We start from the raw sequence: 14,860 nt of genomic DNA, 5'->3' as shown, positions 1-14,860 counted from the left end.
GTAAGGAATGTGCATAAGCGCACCATTGTGCCTACTGTTCCTGTCCTTTTTTATCATTACTTTTTACTTAAGTTTATACAAACTACTATTCTATACATGTTTGACAAATAAATAGATAAATAAATAAATAAACAAACAAAGTAAAAATAGTAACAATAAAAGAGGACAATTAGGACAGTACAACAGGGACGGTAGGCACAGTGGTGCGCTTATGCACGCCCCTTACAGACTTCTTAGAAAGGGGGAGAGATCAATTATCGATAATCTAAGGTTAAAGTTTTTTGGGTTTGGGGAAGAAACCACAGAATCAGGTAGTGCATTCCAGGCTTTGATCATTCTATTGCTGAAGTCTTATTTTCTGAAGTTGAGTTTGGAGCGGTTTGCATTGAGTTTGAATCTATTATGTATTTGGTGTATTGCTGCGGTTGAGGGTGAAGTAGTCATTAACAGGAAGGACACTGTGCTAGATCAACTACATTTAAATCAGATCAGAGGCAACGTAGTTGTAAATTGTCTAATCCCAGTGCTTCAAGTCTGGTGGAATAAGGTATTCTGTTGCAAGCGGAGGAGTGAAGGACTCTTCTTGTGAAATATTTGTGGACTCTCTCGACTGAATTAATGTCTGATATGCAGTGCAGGTTCCAGAGGGGTGAGCTGTATTCCAGAATTGGTCCAACACGTACAATATTTTGTAATATTTCCAGAGAAGAAGCTACATAAGATTAGCTTAACAACTCTTAGTGCCTTTTGGGCAATGTTGTTACAGTTGGCTCTAGCACTTAGGTTGTTGGATATGAGTACTCCAAGGTCTTTGACAGAGTGAGGGTATTTTGTATTCTGATTTTTTTTTTTGCCAATGTGTAAGACAGAGCATTTGTTGGTTGAGATTTGAAGCTGTTGTTTCTACCAATACCTGCTATCTTGTACATGTTTGACAAAACAAATACAATGAAAATAAATAAATAAAACCAGAAGACTTGAGTTCTACTTCTGCCGAAGGCATGAAGCCATCTGGGTGATCTTAGTCCAGTCACTTTTTATCAGCCCCTTAGGAAGGAGACAATGGCAAACTATTTTTGAAATCTTGCCTAGAAAACTGCAGCGACTCAACTAGGCTCTTGCCAGGAATCAAGGTTGAAGGGACCATCTCCAAGAATAAAAGCTCATCCTTTGGCATAAGGCTTACAATTTTAGGCACATTTATTTTAGACTAGAGGAAGTTCTATTTAAATTGTGGGGAGGGGTGTTTGTTTGACAAGCAGTATCCATGGGTCGTGTCCATTCATGTGTATCTTGCTTGTTTGGTATATTCATTGGTTGATTTGATTTGCGTTTGAATATTCATTCTGTAATATATAAGGCGAAATCACATTCACCATCATCAGGCTGAAGTTTCCAAGCTTCGGGCAAAACCCGAACTCAGAACAATATACCCGTGAAAATTTACGAAAACAAATATATATATATATATATATATATATATATATATATACATACATACATACATACATACATACATACATACATATATACAGTATATATATTAAGTGAGGAAAAAGGCCTCTGCTTTTGTGAGGTGCAGTTTTCAAAAAGTCATGCCACATTTTTTGCTGCTTTTAAAATGGTTGAAGAGCTCTTCCCCATTTATGCCTAACTAAAGCATTTGTGTTGCGATAAAATCTCTTCTGCCACATCCCCATGGCTCTGCCCTTGTCCCCACCCCACGTCTAGTGCCTTAAGCTGTGTTTAGCTGTACCAGGGTAAAGTTGCATTTGTACGGTTGTTTTGACAACATCCAAACAGCACTCTCCAGATGTACGAAATCTGGCACCTATTACTTGGGAAGGAGGTTCCTTGAATCTTCTCTTAGAGAAGGAGATATAGATCAGCAACAGACTAAACTGATTAAAGGATAGTTAGGGAGAAAGAAATTCAGCTCATAAGTAAGAGGTGTGAGCCAGCCAGGCAGAATTTTGAAATGTTTATTGGAAAGTGTTGCTTTTGTGCTGCTCTTATGTCTGTCTGGAATCCACACTGTATTTTGGACATAAACACTCTAGAAAATGTCCAGAGATACTTTACTGGAAGAGCCCTCCACTCCTCCACTCGCAACAGAATACCCTACGCAACTAGACTTACAATCCTAGGTTTAGGAAGCTTAGAACTACATCATCTTAAACACGATCTAAGCATAGCCCATAAAATCATCTGCTACAATGTCCTTCCTCTCAATGACTACCTCATCTTCAGCCACAACACACGAACACACAACAGATACAAACGTAAAGTAAACCACTTAAATTCGACTGCAGGAAATACGACTTCAGTAACCGAGTAGTTGATGCATGGAACTCACTTCCTGACTCTGTAGTATCATCACCTAACCTCCAAAACTTTACCCTTGGACTATCCACTGTTGACGTCTCCTGATTCCTAAGAGGTCACTAAGTGATAAGTGCACCAGCGTGCCTTCCGTCCCTGTCCTAATGTCTCTCTCTTACTAGTATCATGTATATAAATATTATTATATCTTTGTATACCACCAATACGTACTTGACAAAGCAAACAAATAAAATATAGGAAAGTTCTCTGCAAACGTCCTCCCAGACATACACTCAGATCTTTCCCAACAGCACTGCTGCTTTCAAGTGTTCAAAGCATTTTGCAAACATCAGATAACGTTCGTCCTTGCAAACAATTCCTTGAGTCAAGGAACCAAAATGGAGAGGATTGCTTGCTTGAGGGCATGGAGTTTCTGGCAAGACACTGTTTTCAATTTTATGTTACACCAACTATACTATTATATTGATAACGTCAGTCAGATGAAATGAGAGATAAGTGGCTTGTTTCCAAGTGTGGGTCTTTTGATGGTTTGGCACTTCCTTCATCAATCTTAAACTTGTTCTTCCATGTTCATTGACACAATGCTGCCACCACCAGGTTATAGTGTGGTTCCGTCTTCATTAGTCCTTTGTGAAGGCAAAAGGAGATACACATATATATATATACATATGTACAGTTTTGGGGAAAACCTTGAGAACTGGGTTTCAAACAGTTCCAAATCAAATGCTCATGATAAGCAGAAATGTGGCACTTAATCCTTTATTCTTCCCAGTTGTGAGAGTACATGGTGCTTTGTGCAGTGTTTCAGCAGGAACAACTGCAATCTTGCCATCTTCTTCCCTCTTCACCCAAATACACTTCATTTATTAGCCTTCTCTGGGGTGTTTTATTTTGGTCAAGTTTCACAGGTTACACACCCCTAGGTCGCCCATAGGGATTATGCCAAATATAATCAATAAGAGCATCAGAAAAGCAACATATAGTATAGTACCTGGAAAAAAATGCATTATTGGATCAGAGCAAATAATATTATTTTTTAATAGTGACTAGCAAAAAGAATAGTCCACAGGCATTAATCTCTAATGCAGGCAGTCCTTGACTTCACTTCTGCATGCGTGAGCACATGTCCCAGTGTGGTTTTGCTTCTGTGCATGCCAAGGAAGCAAAAGGGGACACGCATGCACAGAATTAGCCGATTTTCTTTTTGCTTCCACACATGCGCAGAAGCAAAAAATAGCTGAAATCTCACACATGCGCACATCTCCTTGCAGAATTTTGCAAAAACATGTTGGGCTGCACACACGCAGGAGAAGTGAAGTGTGGTGTCCTTACGAGTAGCAATCCAATACTGAATGTATCCAATATTGTAAAAAAAATGCAAGAGGTTAAATATGTTGTGACCAGTAATGGGCAGCCAAAATTTTTACTGCCAATATGGGTGTGGCTTATTTTGCGGGAGTGGCTTAATGGTCATGTGACTCGGTAGGAGTGGCTTGCCGGCCATGTGATCAGGTGGGAGTGGCTTGAACGATCATCATCATTCAAATGAACTGTTAAGTCCTTGACTTACAACCTTACCAGTTTCGCTCGCTGGGGTGACAATTTGCTTTGCGTTTCTCACACTCTTCCTGGGTCGCCCCCCAGTCTCAGGCTGGGTAGTTAGGCAAACGGGTGCTGCCAGAAGCATAAATGTTGCCAGTGCCACTTCCACCCACGCCTTCTGCTTGCACTTTAGGCGGGAGGTGGCCGCATGAGGCTGGAGGGGAGCCGAGCAGGAGAGAGGGAAGCTCATCCGAGGCCAGGAAGGAGGAAAGAGGAAAAAAGCAAGGAGCACAGACGCAGCAGCAGGGAAAAAAAGGAGAGCCCAGATGAGACCGGTAATCCAGGAAGTGACTGCCGCCGGCCAGCTGGAACTGCTGGTGGAACTCTGTTCCACCCCATCCTGCCTGCTGCCCACCCCTGGTTTGGAACTAAGAATAACCTTTCTACTTTATTCTCTTCTTCCCATTTCTAGAATGCCCTTTGGGGAACCAAACCAAATACCTTTTAAATATTTCTTTTTCCTCTTCTGCCACACATGTGACCCTTAGCTTCTATTAGAATAGCAATTGAACTTCCTTTTATATTTTTTTCCTATGCCAAACTTGGTTTCGTTTTGTTATTGCTTTTAAACTACAATGCTTGGCTATTTTTTAAATTAATTGCTAATTAAACCTAGAGCATCCTGTGAAAAAAGCTTGAGTGTTTTTCCTCCTAATGAAATAATTTCCATAAACATTTCCATTAAACCTTTCTTGTACAGTAATAGTGAATGCTTTCTATTAATTATTTAAATGTACCTTTTTGATGACCTCAAACGTATTGCCATTGAGTCGTAAATATTAATACTGTAGTTGTAAATATTGAAATTATTACAAATGAAAGGAAGGGGAAAATGATCCCCCCCCCCCTGCATACCACTCACAGGGAACAGGACTGGTTTTAGAGAATTGCAGAGATGACCTTGGAGAAGGCCTGCAGAGTCAATTAGCAAAACATGACCTCAACCCAGAAAACAAGATAGAGTGAAGAAATGTAAAGTGACCCTGCTCTGACCCATTTTGATATAAAGCTGAAGGAAGGGAAAAACCTTCACAGGGCTCCAAGATTCTGGTATTGTAGCCTTGGTCTATGAAATAGAATCCTAGTAATTTTTGTGCAGCATATATCTTGACCTGACATATTTTGGGGGTTGATAGCAACCTGTCATCTCTCTTCTACCCACCCCATTATAAATCTCCAAAGATTTGATAGCTTCATCTGAAATATGACCATTAAAAATGAGCAATACTGAATCCAGTGGAATTTATTTCACAGGGGACTTTGGGGTGACTGAGCAGAACCACTTTATCTCAAAGTATCTTAAGTATAAAATGTATGAGCTTGAGATCCATAGTACTGTGTACAGTTCTGGTCACCGCACCTGAAGGATATAATGGAACTGGGAAAGGTGCAAAAAAGGGCAACAAGAATGATCAAGGTACTATGGAGCACCTCCCTTATGAAGCCATGTTGCAACGCCTTAGTCTCTTCAGCCTTGAAAGACGGCGTTTAAGGGGTGACTTGATCGAAGTGTATAAAATCATGCATGGGATAGAAAAGGTGGATAGAGAAAAATTCTTTTCTCTATCACACAATATTAGGATGAAGGGGCACTCCCTAAAGCTCATAGGTAAGAGTGAGGACAAATAAAGGGAAATATTTCTTCACCCAGAGGGTCATTGATTTATGGAATTCACTTCCAGAAGAGGTCATGACAGCTGTCAGCCTTGATAGCTTCAAGGCAGGATTAGACAGATTCATAGATGCCAAGTGTATCGGTAGTTATTGAAACAGATGTCCAAGTGCCGCCTCTATGTTGGTTGAGACAGGCAGGATTCCCTTGAGTACCATTTGTTGGGGGTCAAGGAAAAGGGAGGGTCTTGCCTTCTCTTTCTGCTCAAGATCCCCATGGACAATTGGAGGGCCACTGTATGACAGAATGCTGGACTCGATGGGCTTTGGCCTGATTCAACACAGCTCTTCTTATGTTCTTAGATGCAATCCTTTTCCCACTGCCTGATCACCATAGCGGGCGGATCATAGGGAAATGGATCACCAAATTCCTGCTGCCATTTGTGACAAGTGGTGGTGTGTCTGTAGACCAGCTTGCTTATTGCCTGGTAGAGACTGTAATACCGCTGTCTCTTTGCTACTGATAATAGGAACCCAACGATCTGCATCAAATCATTGGTAGGTGGGGAAAATGGTAAAAAGAAAGATGAAGTAGTTTACTTATGGTGTGTGTATGTCTGTGAAAGGATCTTTGTATGGGTTTTTTTTGGTTCCTCGATCATGTTCATACTCTCAGTATATAAAATGGCTGTAGTTCTATAGCCGTGATGGCAAACCTATGGCACGCGGAGCCATATCTGCTGGCATACGAGCTGTTGCCCTAGCTCGGCTCCAATGTGCATGTGTGTGCCAGCCAGCTGGCTTTTGGCTTGCGCAGAGGCTCTGGAAGGACATTTTCAGCCTCCGGGGGTTCAGGGGAGGTAGTTTTTGCCCTGCCCAGATGATTGAAAGACTATCATTGTATTGATCCAATTCATTGGAACAGGTACAAGTGCACTAGAGTGTCTTCCGTCCCCTGTCCTATTGCTCTCCTATATCTCCTATACCTTTCTTCTATTCCTATATCTCTTCTTCTATTCTTTCATTGATATGTTCTATTACTATATCTTCTTTTCTATTCTTTCTTAGATATATTTTACTATGAGTATCTCCTCCATAATCTTCATCATGTATTTTACTATGTGTATATAGATATATACCCACTAAAACCCTCATTGTGTATTATACAAAATAAATAAATAAATAAATAAATAAATCTACAGTAGTTCCATATTTTTTCCAAGAATGTCCTTCCACACTATAAAGCTGCCAGGCACTTTACACATATCAAAGAAATCTAAAACTTGGTTGAAATGTGCTCAAGGTTGAAAAATCTCAAAGATCTACAGGAGGCAAACAAATTTGAGAAAATTTTAAAATATCGCCTTCAAAATTAGATTTTGATCATCCTTTTTAATACTTTACTTTAAAGTATCACTTTTAAGGTAATCAAAACCACAGCTTGCTGAATGCAGCTTTTTACATCCCTTCCCTCACCTTAATATTTATTTATTTATTTATTAGATTTGTATGCCGCCCCTCTCCGTATTCCCAAATTGAGGTGATTTAAATTAAAAACAGAAACAAAAAACAAGTAATTCTTTTTCAGGGAAGAGTGGAGAAGACATATTCCTTTGAGGGAAAAAAAATTAACTTCAGTTCTGGTAGGAAAAAAACCCATGACTTTATTTAATGTAATGTTGAATAAAATAATTTTTGTTTTTCCTTTAACAGACCTCCCCGGACACTTACTTTTTACATGCACAATAAATAATAATACAATTTTTGCATTATTTGTAATGCCACTTCAATTGTGCATGTATTGGAAGGGCATTATGTCACGAATCAGCAGTCTCCCTTTTCTTGATGCAAAATCAATACGAAAAAAGAGGGAAATGATTGTTTCTCCCTAAGAAATGAACTCTGTGCTACAATGTGCAATTCCATTCACGTATTTTTAAAAGTTAAAGGTGAAATTTGCTGAATTGTCTCAAAAACGTTGGGGAGACGGGAAGAGGAACCAGACTGAGGGATTCAACGGGGCAAAATCAACTCAGGTTTTTAAATGCTGTTTTGATTTTTGTTGATGCCTGTGTAGAGAATTGGGTTGGGATGACCTTGAAAGAAATAGGTAAAAACTCTTGCCTAAGCAGAGTGGGCTGAAATATCTTTTTAAGATCTGAGAAATATTAGGAAGTAGCCTCTGATGTACTGGAATATAAGTAGTGCGGTGGGGAGGAAGGTACAACACAATCGGGCTTGCAAGTTTCCATTTATAATAGTCAATTTCAATAAAGTTAATTCTGGTTTTCCTATACAGCTGATTTCCCCATCTGGTCTACCAGGTCAGGCTGGCATAGTCTCCATTTCAAGGACCCAGCCATATTCCTCCCACCCTCTTTAAATCAATAGCTTTACTGTATAGAAGATAGCATTTTTTACGTTCTTTTCAAGGGAGCCCTTCCACGAAGCAAGAACTTCACGTATTGCTGAAAGAAAGCCAGGTATCTGCCGTGACTCCCACCTGTCCTGGTCCTCTAAGCTCTGATTTGTTCCAAATAAGGACCATCTGCTCAAGGGGTTGAACAGCCAATGATCTCTCTGGAGTTTGGAAAGTCATCATCAAAGGGTTCCTTCACTGCCAAGAATGGGCTCGGTGGTAGAATAGTATCCTTATAGAGATTATTCTAGACTTAAAACAGTTCATTTAGTGACCATTCAGTTACAGCAGCGCTGAAAAAAGTGAACTTATGATAGCTTTTCAGTTACGACCTTTCCAGCATCCCCTTAAGCAGTGGTTCTCAACCTGGGGGTCGGGACAAATTTCCCATGGTGTTAGGAACTAAAGCTTCTATTCTGGCACCTTGGAATATATTTTTACAATCCAACCAATCAGGCGTTACAGTGGGAGTGTCCTTCTGACCTTCCTGCCAATCAGCATAAAGCTCTGTTGGGAGGATTGGCGCTAGACCTACGGCTGGGTGTCACAACATGAGGAACTGTATTAAGGGGTCGCGGTATTAGAAAGGTTGAGAACCACTGCCCGTGAGCATGTGATCAAAATTGAGATGCTTGGCAACTGGTTTATACTGTAGTTACGACCGCTGCTGTGTTCCAGGGTCATGTGATCACCTTTTGTGTAATTGTGACAAGCTAAATCGGTGATCCACTAAACAACTGTTTCACTTAGCAACAGAAATTTTGGGCTTAACCCAAGTTGAGAATTACAGTACCTGTATGCAGGTAAGTTCCCAGCTGAATCCCTAGTACAGATAGTCCTTATTTAGTCATGATGGAACCCAGGACTATTTATTTCTTGTGGTGGTACTCTGCTGGCATGAGATTGCCAAGACATATAATATCCCACAATATAAACAATTGCACTTGCCGAAACTTCTCAGCATTCTTCTGCAAGGGAAACTTTAGCTGGCCAATCAGTCTTAAAATAAAAAAAACAACCAGGATACTAAACTTCAAGATCTTGATAGGTGGGGAAAAAAACTTTTCAGTTTAATCGGTGCTCTGTCGTCACAGTAATATTGATATGGAAAGGGAGATATAAATTATGTCACAGTTCTGCTCTAGATACGATTAAGCAGATTTTGTTGCCGGGTAGGAAATTGCTATGAAAAGTGGCTCAAATAAAACAGGGGTTCCCCCATCATTCTTGGTGGGTGCCATGCTGGTGCCAATCCTAACGCCACCTTCGAAAAGGAAAAAAAAGTAAAACACACACAAACTCGGAGAGGGGAACCTTTTTTCCTTTTAACTGACCATGATTTGTCGCACACAGAAGGAAGTTAAACGCCAATAGAGTCCTAAGCCTTCACAGCTCCGTGAAACATCAGGAAGGGCAGGGAGGAAGCAGCAGGCTTGGAGAACAATAAAACACGAGGAGATTTCCCCCTCTTTCATTTCAGTCACTATAAACAGGTGGCAGGGGCAGGGGGGACTTAGCCACAAAGTGCTCAAGGCAGCTAGGTAGGGAAAGAAAGGGAGATATCTCACTATTGAGCTCCAGCCCTCAAGGGATCTGAAAGACGTTGAGTTTGCTGGTGTTTTTGAGTGTCTGTCGCCGGTTGCAGAACCAAACCCGGACCACTTCCCGGTCATAATTGAGCTCTTTGGCGATCTCGGTGATTTCATGGCCGGTGGGGAGGGTGTTCTTCTCAAAATAGGCGTTGAGGGCCTCAATGGCCTGAGGGGTGAAAGAAGTGCGGCGTTTCCGCTTCTTGGAAGGCTCCCCGCCCACAAACTCCATCAGGTTCTGCTGGCCTTCCTGATTCCGAAGCTCAGCTTCGCTCAGCCACCTCTCCAGCACGGGCTTTAGCTTCTGGGCACTCTTGGGGGTGATGTCCAACTTTTCAAATCTGCAAAATCAGCAGCAACCATTGAGGAAAGGCAAGGCGGACTTCTTGTCACTACTATTTGCTACCGAGCCCTGAGGAAATAAACACCTCAATGTTCGGGTTTGATTCATGAGTCATTTAAGGCAGGGCAGAGCTCAAAATGAGTGGGCTCCACATGATCCCTTAGAAGTAACTGCCATCATAACAACAATCAGTTTCCGGTCACAATTCAAAGTGTTGGTTATGACCTATAAAGCCCTTCATGGCATCGGGCCAGAATATCTCCGGGACCGCCTTCTGCTGCACGAATCCCAGCGACCGATTAGGTCCCACAGAGTTGGCCTTCTCTGGGTCCCGTCAACTAAACAATGCCGTTTGGCAGGACCCAGGGGAAGAGCCTTCTCTGTGGCGGCCCCGACCCTCTGGAACCAGCTCCCCCCCCAGAGATTAGAACTGCCCCCACCCTCCTCACCTTTCGTAAACTCCTTAAAACCCACCTTTGTCGTCAGGCATGGGGGAATTGAAACATCTCCCCCGGGCCTATATAGTTATGTATGGTATGCTTGTGTGTATGTTTGCTTTTAATAATGGGGCTTTTAGCATTTCTTTTAAATTATTAGATTTGTTATATATTGTTTATTATTGCTGTGAGCCGCCCCGAGTCTACGGAGTGGGGCGGCATACAAATCTAATAGATAGATAGATAGATAGATAGATAGATAGATAGATAGATAGATAGATAGATAGATAGATAGATAGATAGATAGATAGATAAATCTACGAGGGTGAGTCAAAAATCAATGCCATTTGCTTTATTTCAAGTGAGAATTTTGATAAAAATACCTGATTTTTTTCCCCAGTTATAAATGACTGTGTCGTTTACGTTCTGGAGTATTTTGTTTCTTACTTTTCAGGTTTGCAGACTCACAAGGAAAATTCAAAATGGCTGCCCCCTTAGAGTTGCCTCAAAAACAAAGAGCAGTGATTGAATTCCTTGTTGTTGAGGGGGAAACCCCTGGGAACATTCACAGACGATTACAAAACGTGTTTGAGGACAATACTTAGATTATAGCAATGTATGCAGTGGGTCTGTCATCTGAATGATGAAAAAGTGGGAACTGTGAGTATAGCCAATAAACCTTCAAAGAACAGTGGCTCAAAGAACAGTCAATAAAATTTTATGAGGCGCTCATTCGAAGGTGAAACACTGCTATTGAGAGAAACAGTGACTATGCTGAGAAGTAGGGATGTGATCCACAGAGGACCAGCTTCATTTTGATGTATGGTATACGTTCCTGTGTTGGTAATTATACCTGTCCTGAATAAAACGGCATTACCTTTTGACTCACCCTCGCACTTAATTCAGGACTAGAAACTGCTATGGAACCCTACTGTGATAGAATGTGCACTTAGAGGAGCAGAGGGGGAGAGATTTGGCAACACAGAGCTTTCCCAGAAAGGGGCCCAGACAGAGAGAGAGACCTCACAATTCTGAGGTGGATTTGGGAAGGGTAAGCAGGTTTGATGTAGCCCCCGTCAATATTTTATTTTTTTTAGGGAGAATGTTATAGCTTTAGTTTGGCAAGGTTCTATCCATCGGCAGAACCTTGCCAAAGCAAGTAAAGGATTGAACTCATTTGGACGTCATTGTCTCATCTCTGGGCTTGGGCCTAACACCTATTTAGGGCTATAGTATTCCATTTAGGCTGCAATTATTCAGATATCCACTAGATCAGTGGTTCTCAATCTGGGGTTTGGGACACCTTTGGTGGTCGAATGACTGTTTTACAAGGGTCGCTAAGACCATGGGAAAAGACAAATTTCCTATGGTGTTAGGAACTAAAGCATTCTGGCACCTTGGAACTTATTTTCACAATCCGACCAATCAGGCATTTTCAGTGGGTGTGTCCCTATGACCTTCCTGCCAATCAGCTTAAAGCTCTGTTGGGAGAATTGGCGCTAGACTTATGGTTGGAGGCCACCTCAACATGAGCAACTGTATTAAGGGGTCGCGGCATTAGAAAGGTTGAGAACCACTGCACTAGATGATAATCAAGAGATGCAAACAATTCTCTCTCTTTTGCTACCATGTAGTGGTCATCTGGATTTTGCATCCTAGATACAATAGCCCCATCTTCTTTTCAACCAACTGGGAAAGAGTTGGTTGAGAAGGAGACTGGGCAGGCTGTTTTTGTATAGGGAGCTGCATTCTACCCAGAGTCATCTGCACAGAGAAACAGACTCCGCTTACCTGCATATAGCAGACTGGCTGTATGCAGGTCCTTCAGTGGCCGTTAATGCCTGCCCCACCTGGGTTTGAGTGAGACCCAGAGAGAGACGTCGGATCTTAAAGTTCTTGGCAAACTCTCTGATCTCCTCCAGGTTTATGCCATCTTCATCGTTTCCACTATTTGAAGGTTGAGGCTCTGGTAGGAGAAAGAATGAAAAAGACACCCTTGTTCCATTTTGCAGTTTCTGAATAAATTGCCCTGTGAATCCTTTTCTCCTGCAGCCAAGTGCATCTTTCATGCCACTGGACAGGAAGTAGCTTTGTTTTGTTTTGAATTCCAGAGTAGTTGAGTTGTGATCTGAAAATGGGGGACATTTCCCTCAATCAACTCTAGATCTTCCTGACTGAGTGGTTGGTTCCACAGTCAGTTGAAGAGGTTCAGCCTACACTTACTCCATGCCAGGGTGCCACAGGGCTCAGCTCTTTCTCACTTTATATTTAATATCTACATGAAGCAGCTGAGAGGTGCCCAGACATCTTACTGAACAGGTGGCCTTCATAAATAATGAGTAAAGCAATAAAACCTGGCTCCGGGAAAGAGAATTTGCAAGGTGTCAGATTTTGGCATTCACTCTGTGGATCAGTGTCATTACAGCCTACAGCCTGTAGATTTGTTTATTGATGTTGTGTTGTTCTAATCCTCTGTTTTCTGTGTGTGTTGCTGTTTGTTATTAGAAGTAAAAAAAAAGTAATACTGTACGTGGGGTTTTTTGGGAGAGGGGTTTTTTGGATGCAGGCGTCCCACCACCAGTTTCTTTTTCTCAGCAGCTGGAGAGTGTATGACAATGCCCCTTTAATACAGACCCCAGGCAGTCTGCATTGGTTGCCGATCAGTTTCCGGTCACAATTCAAAGTGTTGGTTATGACCTATAAAGCCCTTCATGGCACCGGACCAGAATATCTTCGGGACCGCCTCCTGCTGCACGAATCCCAGCGACCGGTTAGGTCCCACAGAGTTGGCCTTCTCCAGGTCCCGTCGACTAAACAATGTCGTCTGGCGGGACCCAGGGGAAGAGCCTTCTCTGTGGGGGCCCCGACCCTCTGGAACCAGTTCCCCCCTGAGATTAGGATTGCCCCCACCCTCCCTGCCTTTCGTAAACTCCTTAAGACCCACCTCTGCCGTCAGGCATGGGGGAACTAAAACACCTCCCCCTTGCCCATGTTGTTTTGTTGATTGATTGACTGTGTGCCTGTTTTTTATATATACTGTTTTTATGAGATTACTAATTTTAAATTGTAATTAGATTGGTGGGCATTGGATTTGGTATTATGTACTGTGCTGTTTTTTATTATTGTTGTGAGCCGCCCCGAGTTTGCGGAGAGGGGCGGCATATAAATCCAATAAATCTAATCTAATCTAACTCCTCTACCCTAAATGTTCCATGCACCAGGTCATGAACCAGCCTCCGTTACTGGCAGCTTTCTTTCTTTGCCTACTGTAAGAATCACCGGGATACACAACACGCTTACTTGAAACCAGTTGGCTGACAGTTGGTGTCTCTGAGCAGGTGATGGGAACAGGAGCGGAAGCTAGTTTGGGTGCCGGGGGAGGGCTTGCAATCACTACAGCTGGCTGGGAGAGAGCCGGGGCGGGCTGAATTGGCTGGACCTGGCAATGGAAAAGAAGAAGAAAGCAATATTCAGTCCCAAACAGCTTAATACTGCTTTTGTTGATTTAGCTGGCCTGCCAATTTTCTATTTTTTTAAAATAATATGTTTATTGAATATATACATTAAAAACAGGGTACAGAAAAGTAAAGGGAATATATATAATGTACATTCTAGCAATTATAATTTACTTATATAATACGCGTAAGTGGGGAAGGAGAAAAGAAGAAGGGGAGGGGGTTGGGGAAGAAGGGGAGGAGATACGAGGGGAGGAAGGATAGGAAATTAGAGCAAAGAAGAGTAGTAAGAAGAGTGTAGAGGACCAGCGTTAGAGCTGGGGCTTCAATGCTTTGCGGCCTGTGGTTTAAACATATAGGTGGTGTAGATTTCCCTAAAGTTTTATCCATATGTGTTTGATGTAGTTGCTAGTGCCAACACGTATCAGTGATTTAAGGGGTTTATTCATTCAGTTTCTTTGTAGTTCAAAATTTGTGTTGATCGATGTTTACCGTTTGTCGTTTCAATTTGATATTATGATTCGTGTTGTAGATTGCTAGTTTTAAGCATTGTTTTTGTTGGATATTTTTCTTGATGAATAATTTTTAAGTAATTTCTTTTTTTTAACCAATGTTACCATTTGTCCCAGGCCTTGTAGAAATCTGTCTCATCCCTATTTTGCAGTTCCATTGTTAACTTGGACATTTCTGCACATTCCATTATTTTAATCAAAAGAGATAAAAAGGTTGGTTTTTTTTCCTGTTTTCAGTATTGCGTATATAGAATCCTCGCAGCTGTAATAATGTGAATTATAATATATTTGTTGTCTTTATTAATATTTTGTCTTATGATTCCTAATAGAAATAGTTCATGTTTTGGTTGGATTGTTTGGGAGGTTATCTGATCTAGTATAGTTTTAATTTTATGCCAATATTTTTGGGTGGTTTCACATGTCCATCAGATATGGTAATACAGTAATACCTCATGATACGAACTTAATTGGTGCAAGGAGGAGGTTCGTAAGACGAAAGGTTCGTAAGACGAAACATTGTTTCCCATAGGAAACAATGTAAAGTCAATT

General features: G+C 41.5%; 1 protein-coding gene across 2 annotated transcripts in view; it reads right to left on the bottom strand.

The window, feature by feature from the left end:
- Positions 1–9,007: 9,007 nt before the first annotated feature.
- POU6F1 (POU class 6 homeobox 1) overlaps positions 9,008–14,860 on the bottom strand; it is a 42,399-nt gene continuing 36,546 nt past the window's right edge. For both annotated transcript variants that reach the window (XM_070740714.1, XM_070740713.1), the window contains 3 exons: positions 13,645–13,783; positions 12,136–12,310; positions 9,008–9,905 (listed from right to left, as the gene is read on the bottom strand). In XM_070740714.1, the coding sequence (XP_070596815.1) occupies positions 9,560–9,905; positions 12,136–12,310; positions 13,645–13,783 (660 nt within the window). In that variant the 3' untranslated portion in view covers positions 9,008–9,559. The remainder of the gene's footprint in view (positions 9,906–12,135; positions 12,311–13,644; positions 13,784–14,860) is intronic.

Source organism: Erythrolamprus reginae, chromosome 2 (assembly GCF_031021105.1).
Source record: "Erythrolamprus reginae isolate rEryReg1 chromosome 2, rEryReg1.hap1, whole genome shotgun sequence".
NCBI lineage: Eukaryota > Metazoa > Chordata > Lepidosauria > Squamata > Dipsadidae > Erythrolamprus > Erythrolamprus reginae.
Note: the sequence above shows the minus strand (reverse complement) of the source record. Positions and strands in the feature narration are given on the sequence as shown.